This window comes from Coregonus lavaretus (assembly GCF_964263955.1).
Source record: "Coregonus lavaretus genome assembly, contig: HAP1_SCAFFOLD_1140, whole genome shotgun sequence".
NCBI classification, from domain to species: Eukaryota; Metazoa; Chordata; class Actinopteri; order Salmoniformes; family Salmonidae; genus Coregonus; species Coregonus lavaretus.
In genome coordinates this window covers 72,783-100,296 of record NW_028157708.1, presented here as the reverse complement: position 1 = coordinate 100,296, position 27,514 = coordinate 72,783, and the positions used below count along the sequence as shown (strand labels likewise).

Sequence of the window (27,514 nt, the reverse complement as noted above, 5' to 3'; positions counted from 1 at the left end):
GGCCAGCGAAGAGCCCGGATGTCAATCCCATTGAGCACGTCTGGGACCTGTTGGATCGGAGGGTGAGGGCTAGGGCCATTCCCCCCAGAAATGTCTGGGAACTTGCAGGTGCCTTAGTGGATGAGTGGGGTAACATCTCACAGCAAGAACTGGCAAATCTGGTGCAGTCCATGAGGAGGATGAGGTGCACTGCAGTACTTAATGCAGCTGGTGGCCACACCAGATACTGACTTACTTTTGACCCCCCCCTTTCTTCAGGGACACATTATTCAATTTCTGTTAGTCACATTTTTTTTAATGTCTCAGTTGTTGAATCTTGTTATGTTCATACAAATATTTACACGTTAAATTTGCTGAAAATAAACGCAGTTGACAGTGAGAGGATGTTTCTTTTTTTGCTGAGTTTATGTGCACAAAATTTGAGAGAAATAAGGTTTTTGTGCACATGGAACATTTCTGGGATCTTTTATTTCAGCTCATGAAACTTCGGACCAACAGTTTACATGTTGCGTTTATATTTTTGTTCAGTACAGATCGGAACATTGAGTTCTTGATTGGAACACAGTTATTTCAAGTCAACAAGGGGACTCACTAGTTATAGGAGCCATGTCTAAAAGTAAACACTTTACTGTGCGAGTATAAATAGAGTGAAATGTGATGCTGTGTGTTCGTACTATAAGAACACCCCTGTCATTGGCTGATCAACACAGACGTAGCACACATGGTGAAACATTTCACTAATCATCATCAACTAGTATAAAGTTTATGATACTGTCCACAGTATTTCAATTGTGTGAGTGTGTATGTGTCTCTCTCACCTGTGCAGCTGCTGGAGGGGGCAGGGCTGTTACTACTCCCCTTCTTCTGTTTCTGGTTCTCCTCCTCTTTCTCCTGCTGCTGCGCCTCGTCGTCCTGAGAGTCCATGTCCCAGGAGCAAAGGCCATCCTCCCCCTCAGGTGACACCTCCGCTCCTCGCTCCCCCTCAGTCTCCCATTTTCCCAGCCCCTTCAGCAGCGGGCGTGGTTTCAGTTCCTTCAAGGCTGACTCCGGCTCCCTCTCGCCGTCCGAGGTGCGCTCCCCATGTGGGGAGGTGGTCCTGTTCTGGCAGACCCCCCCCTTCCTTACCGGACCCCCGACACGCCGCTTCCGATCCCGCCGAGGGGCGTCGCTTCTGACCGGCGCCAAGATGGCGGCCCTGGTGCCCTCCATGGCGCTGTGTGGCTTCTCCCCTGACTCTCAGCCACCCTCGGTCATGGCGCCACCATTCCCGCCCTGCTGGTGAGGAGGGGAACAGCCAGTTAGTACAGATCTGTTACAGATTAGTTACAGGAATGATTTATTCCAAATTGGTGGTGGTTCAGGAGGATACATTGGTGTGTTGCAATCAAATCAGAGCTGTTCTCACAGAATACAGTGACTGTCCAATCGGAATGCCTTTTACAAATCGAGACATCCAATTAGATCCATGAAACACTTCTCTCCAGTTAAAACAACACATTGTGAGATGATGAAAGGCTTCCATGTAACAGTGTAACAGGCACAGTCTCTTCTGGAAACACTTGTCAGAAGAGGCTTTGACCTGGTTCCATTCAACAGGCCCCTCCAAAGCTGAGACAGCTTCACCCAGTGCACCTCCAACCCAGAGAGATAGAACAGCCTCCCCCACAGAGACACAGCATATGGGCCAGGTTAGAGGTCTCCGATGCGGGCCTGGAGTTGGCCTGCTGCAGATGAGAGCCAGCTGTTAAACTCTAAATGACTGTAATTGATCCAGCTAACCACTAACAGAGAGAGGGAGTGAAAAAAATGGGGTGGGGGGGGAGAGAGCGAGCGAGAGGAGTATGCAACAAAAAAATAATGCACCGACACACACGCAGTGTAACTTCTGAGGCTTTGTGTACCAGATAGGGAGGAGATATGCGTGAGAAAAACACACACACACAGTGAGTAAGCTAGCCTCCAGGTCCCAGCACGTGTGGGCCATGGGGCAGGCAAGGCTGGTGTTTTTCTACAGACACCTGTTGTTGGGAGGGAGCGCACAATGTCTGGGTGTCTGGTGTTGTCTGAGCTGAAGACGCTCTGCGTGCTGCGTGTGTGTGTGTAGGGACGCTCTGCTCTTTGGATCAGCCAGCGCCACTGACCTTTCCCCACATTCCCCACTTTCTACTGAACAGCCATGCACTTTCCCCCACTGGCCTTCGGTGGTTGTTTCTGTGTGTGTGTCTGCCAAGTAGAAATAGGGTTCAAGGGAACAGAGGCTGTAGGGCTGATTTCATGTGGGATCACCAAGTTTATCAATCTGGTGCATTTAGAAGAGGGAAGAGAGAATACACTAGAGCCACGGAATTTAAAACGCCTCCGCTCTCTACAACATACACTCACTCCAGAACAGCCTGAATTCTTTGAGGAATGGATTTGACAAGGTGTCAAAAATGTCCGTTGCTCAATTGGTATCAAGGGACCTAACGTGCCAGGAAAACATTCCCCACACCACCACCACCAGCCTGTACCAGGCAGGTTGGGTCCATGGAAGCAACAGGAACCAGGATTCGTTAGACCAGGTGATATTTTTCCACTCCTCAATTGTCCAGTGTTGGTGATCGTGTGCCCACTGGAGCCGCTTCTTCTTGTTTTTAGCTGATAGGAGTGGAACCCGGTGTCGTCGTCTGCTGCAATAGCCCATCCGTGACAAGGATCGACGAGTTGTGCGTTCCGAGATGCCATTCTGCACACCACTGTTGTACTGCGCCGTTAATTGTCCGTTTGTGGCCCGCCTGTTAGCGTGCATGATTCTTGCCATTCTCGTTCGACCTCTCTCATCAACAAACTGTTTTCGACCACAGGAATGCCGCTGACTGGATGTTTTTTGTTTGTCGCACCATTCTCAGTAAACCCTAGACAACGTTGTGCGTGAAAAGCCCAGGAGGGCGGACGTTTCTGAGATACTGGATTTGGAGCGCCTGGCACCGACGATCATACCACGCTCCAAGTTGCTTAGGTCACCTGTTTTGCCCATTCTAAAATGTTATTGAACAGTAACAATGCCTTGATGCCTGGTTGCCTGCTTTATATAGCAAGCCACGGCCACATGACTCACTCACTGTAGGAGCAAACCATTTTCGTGAATGGGGTGGTGTACCTAATAAAACAGTAAAAAAGCAAAAAAGCAAGCGCCATTTAAGATTAATTTATTGAAACCGTAATATCAACTGTTCTATTATATTGTGGAACACAATCTTAAAAACGCAGTAACCTCAGCAGCAGTGCTTTCTTGTAGAAGCCTATGGCTGTGCAATGGCATAGCCTTGTTTTGTTAATTTAACAGACATATGCTCTTATTTCCCTAGCCATTATAACAGTCAAGACACTTATTTTATAGTAAAAACAACATGAAATATAACAGAATAAAATAGAACAGACTATTTTTCCAAATGAAAAAAGTTGCCAGTAGGAAGTGATGCGCATTTCGTGCATCGAACAGTTATTATCAAAGAGTAATAATTTGAAACGGGGCTCAATTTGGTGAGTTGAAAGACAATTCTTTCAGGGTTACAAACCAAAATATGCCGTCTTTTCAATATACAGATGTTGGATTTAGTTTATTCTGCCTGTTGTTTGTCATTTTCAAACTGGATGAACAATTCCACATGGTGATTAATTCCGGCAGCGACATCCGTTTATTTGTGCATATTTTCAGTGTGGAACCTATCTATGTTTAGGGGGGTTATAGCCTAGGCTACCCAATTCTCAATGGCACTAGCAGTTCACAAAGTAGCTCAATTGAAAAATAGACTGGATGCAATTATTCCATAACTGCAGCTCATTGTTGGAATACATATTTGCCTACTTCCATCAACCAGTCCATTTTGAATTTGTGATAAAACTCTCGTCATTTGGCAAGGAATATTTGGCTTGTATATCCCATCAGATAGGTTTTTATAGGCATTTATTTCTGTAGGCCTAACGGGAGCTTGTGTGCGCTCTCCGAACGCGTGTGTGAAAGGAGCAGTCGGAACGCAATTTAGTGAATGGGACACGGAGGGGAAAGGGAATTTAGAGAGAAGAACTGTGTTACGCTTGGCTTGTTTTCTTTTTTGTTGTGCCCCGCAAATGCACATGTACAAATGGAACACTAGAGCGAAAGCAAATTATGTTGTCTTCAAGACAAAATTTCACTTGCCCGTTCGGGCAGCTACAAAGCACATTCCACCAAATAGTTTTACAGTATAAAAAAATAATTGATCTTTGGTTAAAGATCACCACTTCCTCAGGTGCTGAATAATAGCCTATAGGCCAATATGCACAAAGATGTCTGCAAATTCTCTGAAAAGCAAAAATAAATGTGATAAATCCTAGTTTGACAGGTTGCACATCAAAATATCAATTCCCTGGATATGTTATATGAAATAGCTTACTTTTGGAATCATACTTGGCACTGGAAAACAATTGTCTAGAGTCTGCCGCTAATGTAAAATATCGCCCAGCTCTACAATATAACCTGGTACTACATTTACATTTTAGTCATTTAGCAGACGCTCTTATCCAGAGCGACTTACAGGAGCAATTAGGGTTAAGTGCCTTGCTCAAGGGCACATTGACAGATTTTTCACCTAGTCGGCTCGGGGATTAGAACTAGCGACCTTTCGGTTACTGGCACAACGCTCTTAACCACTAAGCTACCTGCCGCCCTAGCTAGGGCCGGGATGATACCAGTATCGCAATACTCATTAGTATAGTGGCAAGGGAAACAAAACACGAAGGGGATTTAACTTCTTTAGGAAAACAGCCCTAATGTTGGAAACCAACATTATGTTGTCATCCAGAGTCACAGTTATTTGTTTCCCAAGCTATAGCACACAATATTTTACATAGAGCAGGTTTTTAAAGGACCAAAGCGTTTGGTCTGCTTTGTTTTTTCATTTTTGCCCTAAAAAAATATATTTCGATACTGATATTGTCCCGAACCTAGTACTAGCTATGCTACAAATAAACATCAGGACAATACACGGACCCAACAGCTAAAAGGATATCGATCCGGAGGAGAGCAGCTAGACGACGGAGGTGGGAGTAAGCACTGAGGGTTTATGTCATTGCACTGTCAGTGCAGGCATCTCGTGGGTCTTCACAATGACTTCAGATGATCAGTTGTGGTTTGCTGATATCACGCAGTCAGCACTGGTCGCCATCCTCTCCGTCAGATTACATTTTTAAATTGAAAGGGCGGGAGTCAGGAGACGAGAGTAACCTCAGTAACCTCAGCACAACTATGCCCTGTAACGTTACTGCCTATTCACTCAATCTGCTGCCAGACAGGCTAATGGCAATACAGACGACAATATAACTACATAAACAAACTTGTAACTTCATAACTATCAGCTAGCTATATGTGAACCATAATAATCTAGCTAGCCAGCTAGTTTAACTGGCAAAAATGACCTTAAACTAATGTTATGCCAGGTAAATGATTAGCTGTCAATTATTTGTGGCTAGCTAGCTAGCAACTTGGTCCTATTGACTAACTATGGGCTTGCGACCTACGCACACTACAGTGAGTATTATAGGCAGGTAAACATGCTACAATTAACACGTATTTATTAACGCATCAAAATCAAATATTGAAGTCAGGCAAACATACGAGATGTGAATGGGCAACATTTCGTTCTAAAGTCTGAGTTTATCTTCTCTTGCTTCAGCTCAAATAATGAGTGACATTGATTAAGACATATTGCATCTTTTTTTATGTGGTTGCTTCATATTTCTGTGCATACTTCCCGTTGATGCTTGCATTGACGCATGCTTCGAAATGTGTACAAGCGGAGTACGCTTCTGAGAAGTGCCCTCCGTGCTCCGTTTTGCATACTTTGATTTGGACTCATACGCCTATTTGCGTGCTCTGAGCATAGTAGTAGTCATATTGAGAAACATCCTACGTATTTGAGACCGAAACGTTGGATGTCTATAGCCTATATCACGGTTAGAGATAATTCCAATATTCAAATAGTATGATGCATTTTTGTTGGATATCCGGATATTCAAAATACATGTAATATTTATTTTTTTACTTCCGTTTTTAACCTGAGCACTGCTGCGCGAGGGAGAGCGGCTGGCGCTCTATTGCTCAGTGTTAAAATAGGCCTATAATACTTTTTTCCTAGCAAAAATGTATTCAAGTATTCAAATACTAACGTCCGTTCGGATATTCAAATAACCGTGCACATCCCTAATAATGGTATTTCGCGAGTATACAGTGAGGGAAAAAAGTATTTGATCCCCTGCTGATTTTGTACATTTGCCCACTGACAAAGAAATTATCAGTCTATAATTTTAATGGTAGGTTTATTTGAACAGTGAGAGACAGAGTAACAACAACAAAAAAACAGAAAAACGCATGTCAAAAATGTTATAAATTGATTTGTATTTTAATGAGGGAAATAAGTATTTGATCCCTCTGCAAAACATGACTTAGTACTTGGTGGCAAAACCCTTGTTGGCAATCACAGAGGTCAGACGTTTCTTGTAGTTGGCCACCAGGTTTGCACAAATCTCAGGAGGGATTTTGTCCCACTGCTCTTTACAGATCTTCTCCAAGTCATTAAGGTTTCGAGGCTGACGTTTGGCAACTCGAACCTTCAGCTCCCTCCAAAGATTTTCTATGGGATTAAGGTCTGGAGACTGGCTAGGCCACTCCAGGACCTTAATGTGCTTCTTCTTGAGCCACTCCTTTGCCTTGGCCGTGTGTTTTGGGTCATTGTCATGCTGGAATACCCATCCACGACCCATTTTCAATGCCCTGGCTGAGGGAAGGAGGTTCTCACCCAAGATTTGACGGTACATGGCCCCGTCCATCGTCCCTTTGATGCGGTGAAGTTGTCCTGTCCCCTTAGCAGAAAAACTCCCCCAAAGCATAATGTTTCCACCTCCATGTTTGACTGTTGGGATGGTGTTCTTGGGGTCATAGGCAGCATTCCTCCTCCTCCAAACACGGCGAGTTGAGTTGATGCCAAAGAGCTCCATTTTGGTCTCATCTGACCACAACACTTTCACCCAGTTCTCCTCTGAATCATTCAGATGATCATTGGCAAACTTCAGACGGGCCTGTATATGTGCTTTCTTGAGCAGGGGGACCTTGCGGGCGCTGCAGGATTTCAGTCCTTCACGGCGTAGTGTGTTACCAATTGTATTCTTGGTGACTATTGTCCCAGCTGCCTTGAGAACATTGACAAATCCTCCCGTGTAGTTCTGTGCTGATTCCTCACCGTTCTCATGATCATTGCAACTCCAGGAGGTGAGATCTTGCATGGAGCCCCAGGCCGAGGGAGAGTGACAGATCTTTTGTGTTTGTTCCATTTGCAAATAATCGCACCAACTGTTGTCACCTTCTCACCAAGCTGCTTGGCGATGGTCTTGTAGCCCATTCCAGCCTTGTGTAGGTCTACAATCGTGTCCCTGACATCCTTGGAGAGCTCTTTGGTCTTGGCCATGGTGGAGAGATTGGAATCTGATTGATTGATTGCTTCTGTGGACAGGTGTCTTTTATACAGGTAACAAGCTGAGCTTAGGAGCACTCCCTTTAAGAGTGTGCTCCTAATCTCAGCTCGTTACCTGTATAAAAGACACCTGGGAGCCAGAAATCTTTCTGATTGAGAGGGGATCAAATACTTATTTCCCTCATTAAAATGCAAATCAATTTATAACATTTGATGTGTTTTTCTGGATTTTTTGTTGTTATTCTGTCTCTCACTGTTCAAATAAACCTACCATTAAAATTATAGACTGATCATTTCTTTGTCAGTGGGCAAACATACAAAATCAGCAGGGGATCAAATACTTTTTTCCCTCACTGTAAGTGTGCATGAGTCAAACAACCCATTCTGCATTCAAACTAGTTACGTCATCAAATCTCAATTTCTGAACACAGTAAGCGAATCAAAGCCCATTGGCTAAACTCCGATACATAACAGTGACAAGATCAAAGAGAACACATTCTCTGACGAATCAATGACTTCGGCTAGACGAGTCTGACTGCCCGGAGTCCCTGGCAGGGGTTCGTAATGCTAAACTTCTCAAATCTTTCCCAACAGTCCCCAGCTTTTCTGCGATTAAGACAAAGCAAAGAATGCATTCATTTCCCAGTGTTAAATAAGAGCAGCTTAGGCAGGAATGATTGAGGCTGGCTGGGTCAAAGTTAATCTACGGGCTGGACTTAAAGAGCAAAGAACGACAGGAGAGAGGGAAGGAAGGATGGATGGAGAGGGAAGGGTGGGGAAAGACACTATAGGCCAGTAGATTGGGACCTGCTGGCAACTACCTATGAAACAATAGAGCCAATCAAGGTCAGAGTTGCCTGGTAGTTAGTCTTGTCCCCTGGGACTGGCCTGTTTCAACACTTATAAAAATGCATCCTTCCTTCCTGGAGGGAATCACTGACCTGTATGTGATTGGAAAAATGTCCCCAATAACACTCGCTCAGAGATCTGGGATTGCTTCAAGGGAGGAGGAAGGAAGGTAGGGTTGAATTGTACAAGCATCCCAACAGGTCTCCGCCAGGACTCTGTTTTGCGGAATTCTCTTTGAGTGGTTGATGTTGTGAATTTCTCTCCACTGCACAAACTCTATCCTCGGAGTGCCCTCTCCATTCTCTCCACCAAGCTCCTGTATGCACCTCTCCTCCCATCTCCATTGAAACAGACCAGATGAACTGCTGCTCCTCCCTCTGTGCTCGCTAAAGCCCACTGAATGGGACATCCGTTCACCTCAGACCCAGATCAGTGATAAACACACATTGTGAAAGACCAGAGGGAGTCTTTTAAAATAAGGGGCACATTCTTACTCTTACCCCAAAAGAAATGAATGCCACAACAATGGTATACATCAGTCAAGTCTACACATTCTATATTCATGATGTCTATGGGTTCATTTGCAATCTAGGTTATGGGTTTCTGTTGTACACAAAGTATGAATGGACTGGTTTCCATTGACAGTCATAAGAGACAAAATTATCACTTCCAAAAATGCTTATACTAGGGAAATCTGAAAACCAGTATGACAGGTTGTGGGTGTGGGACAAGTCTAAATGCTCTTGATTTCTTTGGGAAAAGTCACCGGAGTGGAAACATAACCTTAAGTCATCAGTCTCTGAAGGCAGCCGATAGAGTAACTGAGTTTTGTAGCGCGTTGTTTAAGAAAGCAAGAATCAACCAGGCTTAGTGTCCACATAGACAGATAAATCTTCTTAGTCACAAAACACTGAAGTTCTAGAAACATCCTTGCGAAATACAAAATACTAGCCTATCAACTTCAACTAGGCCTATGCTATGCTTCTGCAGCAACACAGACAGCCTTGCTCCTGGTTTTCTAAACAATGAAAACATTGTGTAGCCTAAATCTTACTCCACACATGACATTTGAAGACAAAATATAGCCCAAAGTCAAACTGTAAAGTATTGAAAACAAAAGAGAAGGAATGCGGACAGACAATAGCACTGACATATCCTGCCAAAAGTTTCCACACACTTAACGTGCGTAGATCTATGCACGTGCGTGAGCTGGGTGGAGTCATATTTTAGAGGAACGTGCACCTTTTGGTAACATGATACCTCACCGATCCAGACTCCCAAATAGCAACATTCACAAGGGGGCGACAGAGGTTCTCTTGTTGTCTTTTCATTTGATGTGAAAGCAAAATAAGTCTCTCTCTTCTGGTCTTCCCTTGCTAGCAAGTTGGCTAAACACGGCAAGCTAGCTAACCTTTTAACTTCCTACATCACCATGTGAAATAATCTGATTTATAATGAAATAACATGCCCTGACAAATATTATTATACTTGCCGGTGTAACCTACAACATAAAAAATAAAAAAAACACCTCAAACTTGGATCACAGACAGACAGTTTAAAAAATGCTTGCTATTTTCTCAGAGTATGATTTCACACGCCTGAGGATGAGCTGGCCAATCAGCGGTCTAGAGGAGGATGAGCTGGCCAATCAGCGGCCTACTAGTATTAATATTTTTACTGACCGGTATACGCCCACACCATTCTGTTAGGGTACGCTCACACCATTCTAACACAGAAAACTGATTTTTAACATGCATAATTAAACCATTTTGGATTGAAAACTATTTCACTGATAAGTAATTTATAGGTCATATTTCTGGAAACACTGGACAGTTACTTTAAAGCAAATGTCCTGCAATTCTACACATTTTGTCATGGCTTATGCCATGTTCTTATCCTATCTGAGTGACTCAAACATAAAATCAATGGCCCCCCATGCCATGAATTTTAGATCCTCCCGGACTGTGGGCAATTCCACTATAATGGAATTATGCTAGCCTTTGACTCATTTTTTTTTTTTACTTAAACAAATGTATGCCAAAACAAAAACGATTGAATTCAAAGTTTAAAAAACAACACCATTCAATTCTATGCACAAGGACTACTTTTAACAATTTGCACAGAAAAATGTACAAATACTAATTTAGTGTTAAAACCGATCAGATGCAGTAAAATCTCCCTCAGGGTTTTATGAGACCACTTTTTCCAAAAACGATCTGCTCCGAATTAAGATTCAAAGATGTCTGCAGAAAGAATGGGGTGTCAACTATGACATGGCAACTTGAGTTAGAAAAATATATATTTTCATTATTGAACTATAGTATGTGAAGTGGATTTACACCTGTTAACAGAATTACGGTAACAGAATTACATAATTGGTCCCTGATCTGTACTACACAGAAATGCATAATTGTGGATATGAAAGTCATTCTCCTCATGCTCCTCTTGACGCCTTGATAAGTTCATTTCCTGAGGATGGCTCACCCCTCACAGTTCTGGGTGACTTTAACCTCCCTACGTCTGCCTTTGACTAATTTCTCTCTGCCTCCTTCTTTCCACTCCTCTCCTCTTTTGACCTCACCCTCTCACCGTCCCCCCCTACTCACAAGGCAGGCAATACGCTTGACCTCATCTTTACTAGATGCTGTTCTTCTACTAATCTCACTGCAACTGAGTCTCCCGAGTGGCGCAGTGGTCTAAGGCACTGCATCACAGTGCTAGCTGTGCCACTAGAGATCGTGGTTCGAATCCAGGCTCTGTCGTAGCCGGCCGTGACCGGGAGACCCATGGGGCGGCGCACAATTGGCCCAGCGTCGTCCAGGGTAGGGGAGGGAATGGCCGGCAGGGATGTAGCTCAGTTGATAAGAGCATGGCGTTTGCAACGCCAGGGTTGTGGGTTCGATTCCCACAGGGGGTATGAAAAAAAGAATAATGTATGCACTCACTAACTGTAAGTCGCTCTGGATAAGAGCGTCTGCTAAATGACTAAAATGTAAATGTAAAAACTCCCCTCCATGTCTCCGACCACTACTTTGTATCCTTTTCTCTCTCGCTCTCCTCCAACACTACTCACTCTGCCCCTACTCAGATGGTAATGCGCAACCTTCGCTCTCTCTCTCCCGCTACTCTCTCCTCTTCCATCATATCATCTCTTCCCTCTGCTCAATCCTTCTCCCTCCAATCTCCTGATTCTGCCTCCTCAACCCTCCTCTCCTCCCTTGACTCTCTATGTCCCCTATCCTCCCGGCCGGCCCGGTCCTCCCCTCCTGCTCCGTGGCTTGACGACTCATTGCGAGCTCACAGAACAGGGCTCTGGGCAGCCGAGCGGAAATGGAGGAAAGCTAGACTCCCTGCGGACCTGGCATCTTTTCACTCCCTCCTCTCTACATTTTCTTCCTCCGGTTCTGCTGCTAAAGCCACTTTCTACCACTAAATTCCAAGCACCTGCCTCTAACCCTAGGAAGCTCTTTGCCACCTTCTCCACCCTGCTGAATCCTCCCCCCCTTGATCCAAACCAGTCAGGTTTTAAGACTGGTCATTCAACTGAGACTGCTCTTCTCTGTGTCACGGAGGCTCTCCGCACTGCTAAAGCTAACTCTCTCTCCTCTGCTCTTGTCCTTCTAGACCTGTCTGCTGCCTTTGATACTGTGAACCATCAGATCCTCCTCTCCACCCTCTCCGAGCTGGGCATCTCCCGCGCGGCTCACTCTTGGATTGCGCTCTACAACATTCGGAGAGTACGATCCTGCCTTACACAGGAAGCGGCACAGGTCCTAATCCAGGCACTTGTCATCTCCCTTCTGGATTACTGCAACTCGCTGTTGGCTGGGCTCCCTGCCTGTGCTATTAAACCCCTACAACTCATCCAGAATGTCGCAGCCCGTCTGGTGTTCAACCTTCCCAAGTTCTCTCACGTCACCCCGCTCCTCCACACACTCCACTGGCTTCCAGTTGAAGCTCGCATCTGCTACAAGACCATGGTGCTTGCCTACGGAGCTGTGAGGGGAACGGCACCTCCGTACCTTCAGGTTCTGATCAGTCCCTACACCCAAACGAGGGCACTGCGTTCATCCACCTCTGGCCTGCTGGCCCCCCTACCTCTGCAGAAGCACAGTTCCGGCTCAGCCCAGTCAAAACTGTTCGCTGCTCTGGCACCCCAATGGTGGAACAAGCTCCCTCACGACGCCAGGACAGCGGAGTCACTCACCACCTTCCGGAGACACTTGAAACACCACCTCTTTAAGCAATCCTTCTACCCCCCCTTAACCCACCCCAAAGAAAGAAAAAAAAAACAAAAAAAACATATTGTAAAGTGGTTATCCCACTGGCTATAAGGTGAATGCACCAATTTGTAAGTCGCTCTGGATAAGAGTGTCTGCTAAATGACGTAAATGTAAATGTAATGTTCCACAAGTTTGGACATCACAGCAGAGCAAAGTAGAGTACAGTGCAGTACAGCACAGCAGGGTAGAGTTCAGTACAGTAGAGTATAGTACTGTACAATATACTGTACTCTACTCACTGTACTAAGGATGTGCACCTTTCCCTTTCAAGCCAATTTGATACATACAGTGCCTTCAGAAAGTATTCATATACCCCTTGACTTATTCCACTTTGTTGTGTTACAGCCTGAATTCAAAATATAAAAAAATCCCCCCTCACCCATCTACACACAATATCCCATGATGACAAAGTGAAATCATGTTTTTAGAAATATTTGCACATTTATTGAAAATTAAATACAGAAATCTCATTTACATAAGTATTCACACCCCGAGTCAATACTTTGTAGAAGCACCTTTGGCAGCGATAAAAGCTGAGTCTTTCTGGGTAAGTCTCTACTACTACTACTCTCTACTTTCAAAATTCTTCAAGCTCTGTCAAATTGGTTGTTGATCATCGCTAGACAACCATTTAAATCAAAACTGTAACTCAGCCACTCAGGAACACTGGTAAGCAACTCCAGTGTAGATTTGGCCTTGTGTTTTAGGTTATTGTCCTGCTGAAAGGTGAATTCATCTCAGTGTCAGGTGGAAAGTAGACAACCAGGTTTTCTACATTTACAATTTAGTCATTTAGCAGACGCTCTTATCCAGAGCGACTTACAGTTAGTGAATGCATACATGTATTATTATTTTTTTTTCCCATACTGGCCCCCCGTGGGAAACGAACCCACATCCCTGCCGGCCAAACCCTCCCCTACCCTGGACCAATTGTGTGCCGCCCATGGGTCTCCCAGTCGCGGCCGGCTGCGACAGAGCCTGGACTTGAACCAGGATCTCTAGTGGCACATGTATGATTTATTGTCTAAACGTTAACGATCCCAATTTCTTTTAAATGTTTAAACATCACACCCCTAGTTCGATGCGATGTGCTAAACATTTGTTGCATAACCATACATTTTCCATTCTAAATTTAAAGATGGAGCTCATTAGCGGGGGCCTGTCTGAGCTGACTTCTCTCTCTCTGTGTGTGTGTGTTTTTGTGAATGATATACATGTACAGTCGTGGTCAAAAGTTGAGAATGACACAAATACTAATTTACAAAGTCTGCTGCCTCAGTTTTGATGATGCCAATTTGCATATACTCCAGAATGTCATGAAGAGTGATCAGATGAATTGCAATTAATTGCAAAGTCCCTCTTTGACATGAAAATGAACTTAATCCCCCAAAAACATTTACACTGCATTTCAGCCCTGCCACAAAAGGACCAGCTGACATCATGTCAGTGATTCTCTCGTTAACACAGGAGAGTGTGTTGACGAGGACAAGGCTGGAGATCACTCTGTCATGCTGATTGAGTTAGAATAACAGACTGGAAGCTTTAAAAGGAGGTTGGTAATTGAAATAATTGTTCTTCCTCTGTTAACCATGGTTACCTGCAAGGAAACACGTGCCGTCATCATTGCGTCATCAAGAACTTCAAGGAGAGAGGTTCAATTGTTGTGAAGAAGGCGTCAGGGCGCCCAAGAAAGTCCAGCAAGCGCCAGGACCGTCTCCTAATGTTGATTCAGCTGCGGGATCGGGGCACCACGAGTGCAGAGCTTGCTCAGGAATGGCAGCAGGCAGGTGTGAGTGCATCTGCACGCACAGTGAGGCGAAGGCTTTTGGAGGATGGCCTGGTGTCAAGAAGGGCAGCGAAGAAGCCACTTCTCTCCAGGAAAAACATCAGGGACAGACTGATACTCTGCAAAAGGTACAGGGATTGGACTGCTGAGGACTGGGGTAAAGTCATTTTCTCTGATGAATCCCCTTTCCGATTGTTTGGGGCATCCGGAAAACACCTTGTCCGGAGAAGACAAGGTGAGCGCTACCATCAGTCCTGTGTCATGCCAACAGTAAAGCATCCTGAGACCATTCATGTGTGGGGTTGCTTCTCAGCCAAGGGAGTGGGCTCACTCACAATTTTGCCTAAGAACACAGCCATGAATAAATAATGGTACCAACACATCCTCCGAGAGCAACTTCTCCCAACCATCCAAGAACAGTTTGGTAATGACCAATGCCTTTTCCAGCATGATGGAGCACCTTGCCATAAGGCAAAAGTGATAACTAAGTGGCTCGGGGAACAAAACATCGACATTTTGGGTCCATTGAGAACTTGTGGTCGATCCTCAAGAGGCGGGTGGACAAACAAAAACCCACACATTTAGACAAACTCATAGCATTGATTATGCAAGAATGGGCTGCCATCAGTCAGGATGTGGCCCAGAAGTTAATTGACAGCATGCCAGGGCGGATTGCAGAGGTCTTGAAAAAGAAGGGTCAACACTGCAAATATTGACTCTTTGCCTAAACTTAATGTAATTGTCAATAAAAGCCTTTGACACTTATGGAATGCTTGTAATTATACTTCAGTATACCATAGTAACATCTGACAAAAATATCTCATAACACCGAAGCAGCGAACTTTGTGAAGACCAATACTTGTGTCATTCTCAAAACTTTTGACCACGACTGTACACTCACTGGCCAGTTTATTAGGTACATCCGTCTAGTACCGGGCTGTCCCCCCCTTTGCCTCCAGAACAGGGTGGAGGAGGTTTCAGAAATGTTCCACAGGGAAGTTGGTCCATGCTGACGTTTTTAGCTGAGAGGAGTGAACCCCTCTGCTGCATTAGCCTATCCGTGACAAGGATCGAAGAGTTGTGCATTTTGAGATGCCGTTCTGCATACCACTGTTGTACTGCGCCGTTATTTGTCTGTGGCCCGCCTGTAAGCTTGCACGATTCTTGCCATTCTCATTCGATGAGCTGTTTTCGCCCACAGGACTGCCGCTGACTGGATGCTTTTTGTTTGTTGCACCATTCTCAGTAAACCCTACACTGTCGTGTGTGAAAAGCCCAGGAGGGCAGCCATTTCTGAGATACTGGATCCGGAGCCTGGCACCAACAATCATACCATGCTCCAAGAAGCTTAGGTCACTCGCTTTGCCCATTCTAACGTTCAATCGAAGAGTAACTGAGTGCCTCGATGCCTGTCTGCCTGCTTTATATAGCAAGCCACTGCCACGTGACTCACTGTCTGTAGGAGCGTTCAATGTTTGTGAATGGGAGGGTGTACTTAATAAACTGGCCGGTGAGTGCATGTAGGCACCGGAGCTGAGCCACAACAGAAACTGGGCATCTACCACCCCACTATCAGATAAAGAGGGCAATGTTTGCTTTTTGTCCCCCCACTTGTGCGCTTAAGTTGACATTTCACAATGAAATTTAGGAGCACATGAGGTAATATGAGGTAATAAAGCTAGAATCCTTAATTCTTTAGGCACACTAGTGATCTTAAATAAAAAATCACACAGAAAAACAGTTACGCACATATGCGAGTAAAATTGTCACAATGTAGAGCCCTGTGTATATACACTGAGTATACCACACATTAGGAACACCTTCCTTATATTAAGTTGCGCACCCCAGTTAAGACAGTTACAATTGTATTAGCCAGATTTTGGTGTTGTTGCCATACATATGTTGGTATGTTCCAGGAAGTGTGCCTCGGGTATACAGTGCATTTGGAAAGTACTCCGACCCCTTTACTTTTTCCACATTTTGTTATATTACAGCTTTATTTTTTATTTTTTTCATCCATCTACACGCAAAACCCCATAATGACAATGCGAAAACAGGTTTTGATTTTTTTGCAAAAAAAAAAAAAAAAGTAAAACAGATATACCTTATTTAGTACTTAGACCCTTTGCTATGGACACTCTAAATTGAGCTCAGGTGCATCCCGTTTCCATTGATCATCCTTGAGAAGTTTCTACAACTTGAATGGAGTCCACCTGTGGTTAGGGCTGTTGTGGTGACCGTATTACTGCCACACCGGCGGTCACGAGTCATGAAGGCAGTCAAATTCCACATGACCGTTTAGTGACGGTAATTAGGCTTCTCCAAGCTTTGATGCTGTTGCTGGTCATTAGTAGCCTACCAAACTTGCTTACTGCCTGGTACTCAGCACTCTATTGTCCCTCTAATTACTCTGACATCAATGCAAATGTTTTCGAAAATCTAATCAAACTTAATGAGAGCCCATGAGCTCATGTTGCTCAACACTTCTATAGGCTATGCAATGGCGCGAGAAAACAGAGTGATGGCCTCTACTAAGAGGAGGATCCCATCAGCTTTCTATAGGCTAGCCCTACTATATTTATTTCTCAACTTTCCTAATATTAAGCACATTGCTTATATTTACAACAGGAGTATGGCCTACCTGGCTGGCATGAAAATACACCACAGGGAAAAGCGTCCTCCATTCGCTATTTAAGTGCACAGATTACATGTATTTTTTCCCGATGCCGCTGTTTCGATACAGGTGCATGATAATGGTCCATTCTAAAATCAAAACAATTGTCACATATTATTTATGTATAAATAATAAATGTATATGTAAAGACAAGATTAAATTAAGAATAGTCTGATGGGTGACAACACTAGCTTATCACTTGTGAATTATATACAGTGGGGAAAAAAAGTATTTAGTCAGCCACCAATTGTGCATGTTCTCCCACTTAAAAAGATGAGAGAGGCCTGTAATTTTCATCATAGGTACACATCAACTATGACACACAAAATGAGAAAAGAAATTCCAGAAAATCACATTGTAGGATTTTTTTATGAATTTATTTGCAAATTATGGTGGAAAATAAGTATTTGGTCAATAACAAAATGTTCTCAATACTTTGTTATATACCCTTTGTTGGCAATGACACAGGTCAAACGTTTTCTGTAAGTCTTCACAAGGTTTTCACACACTGTTGCTGGTATTTTGGCCCATTCCTCCATGCAGATCTCCTCTAGAGCAGTGATGTTTTGGGGCTGTCGCTGGGCAACACAGACTTTCAACTCCCTCCAAAGATTTTCTATGGGGTTGAGATCTGGAGACTGGCTAGGCCACTCCAGGACCTTGAAATGCTTCTTACGAAGCCACTCCTTCGTTGCCCGGGCGGTGTGTTTGGGATCATTGTCATGCTGAAAGACCCAGCCACGTTTCATCTTCAATGCCCTTGCTGATGGAAGGAGGTTTTCACTCAAAATCTCACGATACATGGCCCCATTCATTCTTTCCTTTACACGGATCAGTCGTCCTGGTCCCTTTGCAGAAAAACAGCCCCAAAGCATGATGTTTCCACCCCCATGCTTCACAGTAGGTATGGTGTTCTTTGGATGCAACTCAGCATTCTTTGTCCTCCAAACACGACGAGTTGAGTTTTTACCAAAAAGTTCTATTTTGGTTTCATCTGACATTCTCCCAATCCTCTTCTGGATCATCCAAATGCACTCTAGCAAACTTCAGACGGGCCTGGACATGTACTGGCTTAAGCAGGGGGACACGTCTGGCACTGCAGGATTTGAGTCCCTGGCGGCGTAGTGTGTTACTGATGGTAGGCTTTGTTACTTTGGTCCCAGCTCTCTGCAGGTCATTCACTAGGTCCCCCCGTGTGGTTCTGGGATTTTTGCTCACCGTTCTTGTGATCATTTTGACCCCACGGGGTGAGATCTTGCGTGGAGCCCCAGATCGAGGGAGATTATCAGTGGTCTTGTACGTCTTCCATTTCCTAATAATTGCTCCCACAATTGATTTCTTCAAACCAAGCTGCTTACCTATTGCAGATTCAGTCTTCCCAGCCTGGTGCAGGTCTACAATTTTGTTTCTGGTGTCCTTTGACAGCTCTTTGGTCTTGGCCATAGTGGAGTTTGGAGTGTGACTGTTTGAGGTTGTGGACAGGTGTCTTTTATACTGATAACAAGTTCAAACAGGTGCCATTAATACAGGTAACGAGTGGAGGACAGAGGAGCCTCAAAGAAGAAGTTACAGGTCTGTGAGAGCCAGAAATCTTGCTTGTTTGTAGGTGACCAAATACTTATTTTCCACCATAATTTGCAAATAAATTCATAAAAAATCCTACAATGTGATTTTCTGGATTTTTTTCCCTCAATTTGTCTGTCATAGTTGACGTGTACCTATGATGAAAATTACAGGCCTCTCTCATCTTTTTAAGTGGGAGAACTTGCACAATTGGTGGCTGACTAAATACTTTATTTCCCCACTGTATAACGTAACAGAATGTGGAAAAAGTCAGTATGTCTGAATATAAATATCAACACTTATGCACCTGAACCTTCTGCCTCCTGAATATCTGCCCTTAAGACCGCATCTCTAAATTACTTATTTCACTGACTCTACAAGGTGTCGAAAGTGTTCCACAGGGATGCTGGCCCATGTTGACTCCAATGCTTCCCACAATTGTGTCAAGTTGGCTGGATGTCCTTTGGGTGGTGGACCATTCTTGATACACACAGGAAACTGTTGAGCATGAAAAACCAAGCAGTGTTGCAGTTGTTGACACAAACCGGTGCGCCTGGCACCTACTACCATACCCCGTTCAAAAGGCACTTACATTTTTTGTCTTTCCTTTTCACCCTCTGAATGACACACGTACAATCCATGTCTCAATTGTCTCAAGGCTTACAAATCATTATTTAACCTGTCTCATCCCCTTCATTTACACTGATTGAAGTGGATTTAACAAGTGACATCAATAAGGGATCATAGCTTTCACCTGGTCAGTCTGTGTCATGAAAAGAGCAGTTCTTCATGTTTGTATACTGACTATATAGCACAACTTTGGATTTCACCCCAGTCTCAAAATCGAATGGTTTAGACCAGGAGTGTCAAACATACGGCCCACGATCCGGCCCGTGAGGGGGTCCAATCCGGCCCACGGGTGGTTTGAGTAAAGAAATTAAAATACACAAACTCAATATACTTTCAAATGACTAAAACCAAATCAAAACTGTGTAGAAATGATATTGGACCTATATTCATACAGTTTCTTGACTGTCCAGGTCGCAAAGTCACTAGACCATCAGGGAGCATCAAATTCCAAAAACAATGGATAGAGGACAATATTTTTGACAGCAAGAAAATATAACCAATTTTCAGTGCGGCCCTCCGGACCTCGTTGAAGACCGAATGCGGCTCCCGGGGCAAAATTTGGAAGTGAACTTTTCGTTTCCTCCCGCTTTGACTGTGCAGTGCGGGTAGAAAAAGCAAATGTTGTCCTGATTATGGAATGATCAACATTCCCCTGTATATCAAGAAAATACACTGTTTAAAGCAAAACAACCTAATCTATTGCTGATGGTGAACCCTGAACAATCAAAATAACATCTAATGTAGCCTAAGCCCAGATCAGCAGGTAGGCTATATAGCCAGATGTGAGTCCTGTCTCAGGCGGTTGCTTAGGCTACTTTATTCTGGTAGAACACAATTTAACAGCGCATTTGATAATAACGTAGCAAATTACATTGATTGTCACTCAACTAATAAAGCCTAATATTGCGCAAGCCATTTTACAAATATTTGAATGCTGAAGGTTATGCGTAGCCTACGTCTCATTGGACAGCGTGCGAAGCAGCGCACAGTGCACAGTTTGACTAGGCTACTGATATTGCCTGGGTTGGTCGGCATACAAAATGACTTGTTGATCAATGACTGTCAACACAGTTACATGCTTAGTTCGACACAGTTGTCACAAAAGATGAGGTATTTTCGGAAGGTAGAAAGAAAGTAATATGAGTAAAACATTTTAGTGAACAGGCGATTCGTAACATTTGAATCGATTTTCTGACCGATGCATGCAACATTTGGAACTGTGTCAGTAAGAGCTGGGAGAGGTGACATTAACTGGAGATTGAGAGAGAGAGGCAGAAGGAGAGAGAGAGAGGGTAGAGTTGTCCAGACTCAGACTGTTTTAACACTCTTGGTTTGACCACCAGACCACAGAAAGAAAGAAAACAGTATGCCAGTGGAAGGGAGAACAGTAGCAGGTTACCCAACTGTGGTTTGGGACTATTATGATTTCCAATTGTAGCCAAATCAGTTGCAGTTATTCCGTTACAGAATTTTTGGTAACCCTGTTGCCAATTTGGTAACGGAATTAAGAGTTTTAATTACTTAAAGGGATATGCTAGCAGATACCCATACACTTCCAGTCATGGCGCTAACGCTAGTTAACATTGGCTCGCCAAACTACCTCCAACTTCCTTCATTCTGGACAGAGAGACAAAAATGGTATCCACAAGTTCATCCGACTCTAGGGAAGTAGATCAAGGTTCTCATTGCCAAAATCCTGAAGTATCCCTTTAATAATTTATGAACAAAATTGATATCAGTAAAATCCCTGTAACTAAATTGGTAGGTCTACCATTACTTGTTACTTCTGTGAAATTTCAATATTCTCCTTCCTCATGAGGGAGAGAAATTAGAAAACATCTTAAAGATATGTGGGTTTTTTGGTAACAAAATTACAAGGTAATATTTCTTAAACTTGCTGAAGGTAAACAATTTCTCCAAAACGAAATATAAGTGTTGATATTAGTTGGCAGGGGTCATTACTTCAACATTGTGTTTTGATGTATTTCTGATACCTTTAAGACTTTCTGGTAGATGTTTTCTATGACCTCTTTTCCATCTGTTTATTCAGAAATCAAAGCCTTTATGTATCTTTGCCTTCATTTCCCAAAAATATAGAATCAGCTTTCATTTGACACCCAATTTGATATGCTCCTTTGAACATCACCTGTTGGTGCTCATGGGTTCTTTTCAATGGAAATGCCCGTCTAGTTTTTATTCTGGTAGTTGTTAGTTCTCAAAGACTATCTTATTTTAAAAATATATCGCTCCATTATATTTTCTACATACTTTATATCTGGTATACACTGAAAACTTTTTCTCAATTATACTGAACAAAAAGATAAAACGCAACAATTTCAAAGATTTGACTGAGTTACAGTTCATAAGGAAATCAGTCACTTGAAATAAATTAATTAGGGCCTAATCTATGGATTTCATATGACTGGGAATACAGATATTAATCTGTTGGTCACAGATATCTTTTTTTTAAAAGTAGGAGCGTGGATCAGAAAACCAGTCAGTATCTGGTGTGATCACCATTTGCCTCATGCAGCGTGACATCTCCTTCACATAGAGTTGATCAGGCTGCTGATTGTGGCCTGTGGAATGTTGTCCCACTCCTCTTCAATGGCTGTGCGAAGTTGCTGGATATTGGCGGGAACTGGAACACGCTGTCGTACACGTCGATCCAGAGCATCCCGAACATGCTCAATGGGTGATATGTCTGGTGAGTATGCAGGCCATGGAAGAACAGGGACATTTTCAGCTTCCAGGAATTGAATACAGATCCTTGTGACATGGGACTGTGCATTATCATTCTGAAACATGAGGTGATGGTGGAGGATGAATGGCATGACAGGGCCTCAGGATCTCGTCATGGTAACTCTGTGCATTCAAATTGCCATCGTTAAAATGCAATTGTGTTCGTTGTCCATAGCTTATGCCTGCCCATGGGGCACTCTGTTCATAACGTTGACATCAGCAAACCGTTTGTCCACAGGACATCATGAAACATGGGACCAACACTTTACATGTTGAGTTTATATTTTTGTTCAGTGTATATCTTTTTTCAATCATATTTTTTGGAGTGGAGGCCACGATTTAGCAGCGGCGGCCCGTCGCTGCTAAATGAATATAGGGGAAACACTGCAAGTGCCTGCTGCACCTCCCATTGCAGCATGAATAAGTCAACATCAGCAGACATGCCCAAGCCAACCCACACAGTGGTTACTGCCTAGTCAGACTGATGAGGTGTGAAACCACACAATGCATCCTCACAGCTCTAGTCAGTGTGTGTGGTGCCACAGTAACTGCTGCTAAAGTCACTTTCTACCACTCTAAATTCCAAGCATCTGCCTCTAACCCTAGGAAGCTCTTTGCCACCTTCTCCTCCCTGCTGAATCCTCCCCCCCCCCTCCTCCCTCTCTGTGGATGACTTCATCAACCATTTTGAAAAGAAGGTTGACGACATCCGATCCTCGTTTGTTAAGTCAAATGACACCGCTGGTCCTGCTCACACTGCCCTACCCTATGCTTTGACTTCTTTCTCCCCTCGCTCTCCAGATGAAATCTTGCGACTTGTGACGGCCGGCCGCCCAACAACCTGCCCGCTTGACCCTATCCCCTCCTCTCTTCTCCAGACCATCTCCGGTGACCTTCTCCCTTACCTCACCTCGCTCATCAACTCATCCTTGACCGCTGGCTATGTCCCTTCCATCTTCAAGAGAGCGAGAGTTGCACCCCTTCTCAAAAAACCTACACTCGATCCCTCCGATGTCAACATTTACATTTTTTACATTTACGTCATTTAGCAGACGCTCTTATCCAGAGCGACTTACAAATTGGTGCATTCACCTTATAGCCAGTGGGACAACCACTTTACAATATGTTTTTTTTTTTTTTGGGGGGGGGGGGGGGGTAGAAGGATTACTTTATCCTATCCCAGGTATTCCTTAAAGAGGTGGGGTTTCAAGTGTCTCCGGAAGGTGGTGAGTGACTCCACTGTCCTGGCGTCGTGAGGGAGCTTGTTCCACCATTGGGGTGCCAGAGCAGCGAACAGTTTTGACTGGGCTGAGCGGGAACTGTGCTTCCGCAGAGGTAGGGGGGCCAGCAGGCCAGAGGTGGATGAACGCAATGCCCTCGTTTGGGTGTAGGGACTGATCAGAGCCTGAAGGTACGGAGGTGCCGTTCCCCTCACAGCTCCGTAGGCAAGCACCATGGTCTTGTAGCAGATGCGAGCTTCAACTGGAAGCCAGTGGAGTGTGCGGAGGAGCGGGGTGACGTGAGAGAGCTTGGGAAGGTTGAACACCAGACGGGCTGCAGTAATCCAGACGGGAGATGACAAGGGCCTGGATTAGGACCTGTGCCGCTTCCTGTGTAAGGCAGGGTCGTACTCTCCGAATGTTGTAGAGCATGAACCTACAGGATCGGGTCACCGCCTTGATGTTAGCGGAGAACGACAGGGTGTTGTCCAGGGTCACGCCAAGGCTCTTCGCACTCTGGGAGGAGGACACAACGGAGTTGTCAACCATGATGGCGAGATCATGGAACGGGCAGTCCTTCCCCGGGAGGAAGAGCAGCTCCGTCTTGCCGAGGTTCAGCTTGAGGTGGTGATCCGTCATCCACACTGATATGTCTGCCAGACATGCAGAGATGCGATTCGCCACCTGGTTATCAGAAGGGGGAAAGGAGAAGATTAGTTGTGTGTCGTCTGCGTAGCAATGATAGGAGAGGCCATGTGAGGATATGACAAAGCCAAGAGACTTGGTGTATAGCGAGAATAGGAGAGGGCCTAGAACTGAGCCCTGGGGGACACCAGTGGTGAGAGCACGTGGTGCAGAGACAGATTCTCGCCACGCCACTTGGTAGGAGCGACCAGTCAGGTAGGACGCAATCCAAGAGTGAGCCGCGCCGGAGATGCCCAGCTCGGAGAGGGTGGAGAGGAGGATCTGATGGTTCACAGTATCAAAGGCAGCAGACAGGTCTACAAGGACAAGAGCAGAGGAGAGAGAGTTAGCTTTAGCAGTGCGGAGAGCCTCCGTGACACAGAGAAGAGCAGTCTCAGTTGAATGACCAGTCTTGAAACCTGACTGGTTTGGATCAAGAAGGTCATTCTGAGAGAGATAGCAAGAGCGTTGGCTAAAGACGGCACGCTCAAGAGTTTGAGAGAGAAAAGAAAGAAGGGATACTGGTCTGTAGTTGTTGACATCGGAGGGATCGAATTTTGTTTTTTTGAGAAGGGGTGCCACTCTCGCTCTCTTGAAGACGGAAGGGACATAGCCAGCGGTCAAGGATGAGTTGATGACCAGTATCCCTTCTTTCTTTTCTCTCCAAAACCCTTGAGCGTGCCGTCTTTAGCCAACTCTCTCAGAATGACCTTCTTGATCCAAACCAGTCAGGTTTCAAGACTGGTCATTCAACTGAGACTGCTCTTCTCTGTGTCACGGAGGCTCTCCGCACTGCTAAAGCTAACTCTCTCTCCTCTGCTCTTGTCCTTCTAGACCTGTCTGCTGCCTTTGATACTGTGAACCATCAGATCCTCCTCTCCACCCTCTCCGAGTTGGGCATCTCCGGCGCGGCTCACTCTTGGATTGCGTCCTACCTGACAGGTCGCTCCTACCAAGAGGCGTGGCGACAATCTGTCTCCGCACCACGTGCTCTCACCACTGGTGTCCCCCAGGGCTCAGTTCTAGGCCCTCTCCTATTCTCGCTATACACCAAGTCACTTGGCTCTGTCATATCCTCACATGGCCTCTCCTATCATTGCTACGCAGACGACACACAACTAATCTTCTCCTTTCCCCCTTCTGATAACCAGGTGGCGAATCGCATCTCAGCATGTCTGGCAGACATATCAGTGTGGATGACGGATCACCACCTCCAGCGGAACCTCGGCAAGTCGGAGCTGCTCTTCCTCCCGGGGAAGGACTGCCCGTTCCATGATCTCACCATCACAGTTGACAACTCCGTTGTGTCCTCCTCCCAGAGTGCAAAGAGCCTTGGCGTGACCCTGGACAACACTCTGTCGTCCTCCGCTAACATCAAGGCGGTGACCCGATCCTGTAGGTTCATGCTCTACAACATTCGGAGAGTACGACCCTGCCTTACACAGGAAGCGGCACAGGTCCTATTCCAGGCACTTGTCATCTCCTGTCTGGATTACTGCAACTCGCTGTTGGCTGGGCTCCCTGCCTGTGCCATTAAACCCCTACAACTCATCCAGAATGCCGCAGCCCGTCTGGTGTTCAACCTTCCCAAGTTCTCTCACGTCACCCCGCTCCTCCGCACACTCCACTGGCTTCCAGTTGAAGCTCACATCTGCTACAAGACCATGGTGCTTGCCTACGGAGCTGTGAGGGGAACGGCACCTCCGTACCTTCAGGCTCTGATCAGTCCCTACACCCAAACGAGGGCATTGCGTTCATCCACCTCTGGCCTGCTGACCCCCATACCTCTGCGGAAGTACAGTTCCCGCTCAGCCCAGTCAAAACTGTTCGCTGCTCTGGCACCCCAATGGTGGAACAAGCTCCCTCACGACACCAGGACAGCGGAGTCACTCACCACTTTCCGGAGACACTTGAAACCCCACCTCTTTAAGGAATACCTGGGATAGGATAAAGTAATCCTTCTATCCCCCCTTACCCCACCCCAAAGAAAGAAAGAAAAAAATAATATATATATATATATATAGTAAAGTGGTTGTCCCACTGGCTATCATAAGTTGAATGCACCAATTTGTAAGTCGCTCTGGATAAGAGCGTCTGCTAAATGACGTAAATGTAACTAAACTGCTGTTGCCCCAAAGAGCAATGAACATGAAATATTAATACATCAAATGCCAAAGACTTGACCAAATGATAGGCTGAGGAAGACTTTTGCTTATAGAAAAAACAGACATGACGCCAAGTTGCCAAATATAGCATTATATCCTGCTTCCACAAAAAGCATGACTTGATGCTTATAGCAACGCTAACCTCTACAGTCCTATTAACTAATAAGTTAAGGGACCCTTATCACTGAGATGAACCCAGCTGGTAGCTTACCTTGCTTCACGACCGCTAAACCCATAATAAATTGAGTGATGCAATTAAGCATCTAATTGGATAGATCAACCCACTTTCTGGAGAGAGTACTATTCGCAGACCCCTTATATCCTGCTTATAGACACTGCTGGCAAACAACTGTTGCTTGCTAGTCGCTACATTTGTTGACAACGGGGGAAAAAAAATCTGACCCATCTTGACAAACCAATCCCTGCCATAGTTTACTTAAGCAATATGGCCTGATGGGGTGTGGTATATGGCCAATATACCATGGCTAAGGGCTGTTCTTTAGCACGACGCAACGCAGAGTGCCTGGATACAGCCCTTAGCCGTGGTATATTGGCAATATACCACAAACCCCCAAGGTGCCTATTGCTATTATGAACTGGCTACTAACGTAATTAGAGCAGTAAAAATAAATGTTTTGTCATAACCGTGGTATACGGTCTGATATACCTTGGCTTTCGGTCAATTAGCATTCAGGGCTCGAACCACCCAGTTTATAAGTGACCTTATAACACAGCACCATGCACTGTGGCCTATGCAACCGTTAATGTGCCGAGTGGCAAAATCTAGCCTCCCAGCTAGTCTAAAAAGACCCCCCACAGCCAGACGTGTATGTGTGTATTAAGTTTGTAAGTGTATTAAGTAAGTGTGTGTGTGTAACAGCACACCACCAGGAGAGCTGACAGGGAGACAGCGCTAGCTTGAGGGCATGGAGTACAAGGAAAAAAGGAAACTCAACTCTCCACCAGACAGACAGTGTTACCCCCTGCCATAAGGGGGGAGCAGGGGTAAAAGAGGAAAAGGGAGAGAACAGGGGAGGGAGAGACTGACAAAGAGAGAGAGAAATAAAGATTTTAAATAAGAGTTGGAGCGTTTGTGGGAGTTGAAGAGGTATTAAAGGAGACGGAGTGAGGGGGATGGACTGAAATAGCTCAGAAGGAAAGAAAGACTGAGGGAGTGTATGAGAGGAAGTGAGGTCTCAAAAAAAGAGGACTAAAATATGAGACACACAGAGAGAGAGAGAGAGATAGAGAAAGAGGCTAGATTGCTGATGAGAACATAACAGCATCATGTCTGCTCTGTATTCCGAGTGCCCTTCGGCCCAGTGTGGTCTGCTTCTCTCTGGTATCTGCTTGGGGAACAAGAGTTTAGGAGAAACAAACACTACCACAGCCATTATGCAACTGTTTCCACCAACACTACTCGACAGACAA

At 44.9% G+C, this 27,514-nt stretch overlaps 1 protein-coding gene across 3 annotated transcripts in view; it reads right to left on the bottom strand.

The window, feature by feature from the left end:
- The window catches only part of LOC311125021 (peroxisome proliferator-activated receptor delta-like), a 45,709-nt gene that overhangs the window by 16,256 nt on the left and 1,939 nt on the right, over positions 1-27,514 (bottom strand). For 2 of the 3 annotated variants that reach the window (XM_084199110.1, XM_084199108.1), the window contains exon 2: positions 819-1,275. In XM_084199110.1, coding sequence (XP_084055236.1) covers positions 819-1,209 — 391 coding nt within the window. In that variant the 5' untranslated portion in view covers positions 1,210-1,275. The remainder of the gene's footprint in view (positions 1-818; positions 1,276-27,514) is intronic. The other variant, XM_084199109.1, reaches the window with a different exon arrangement.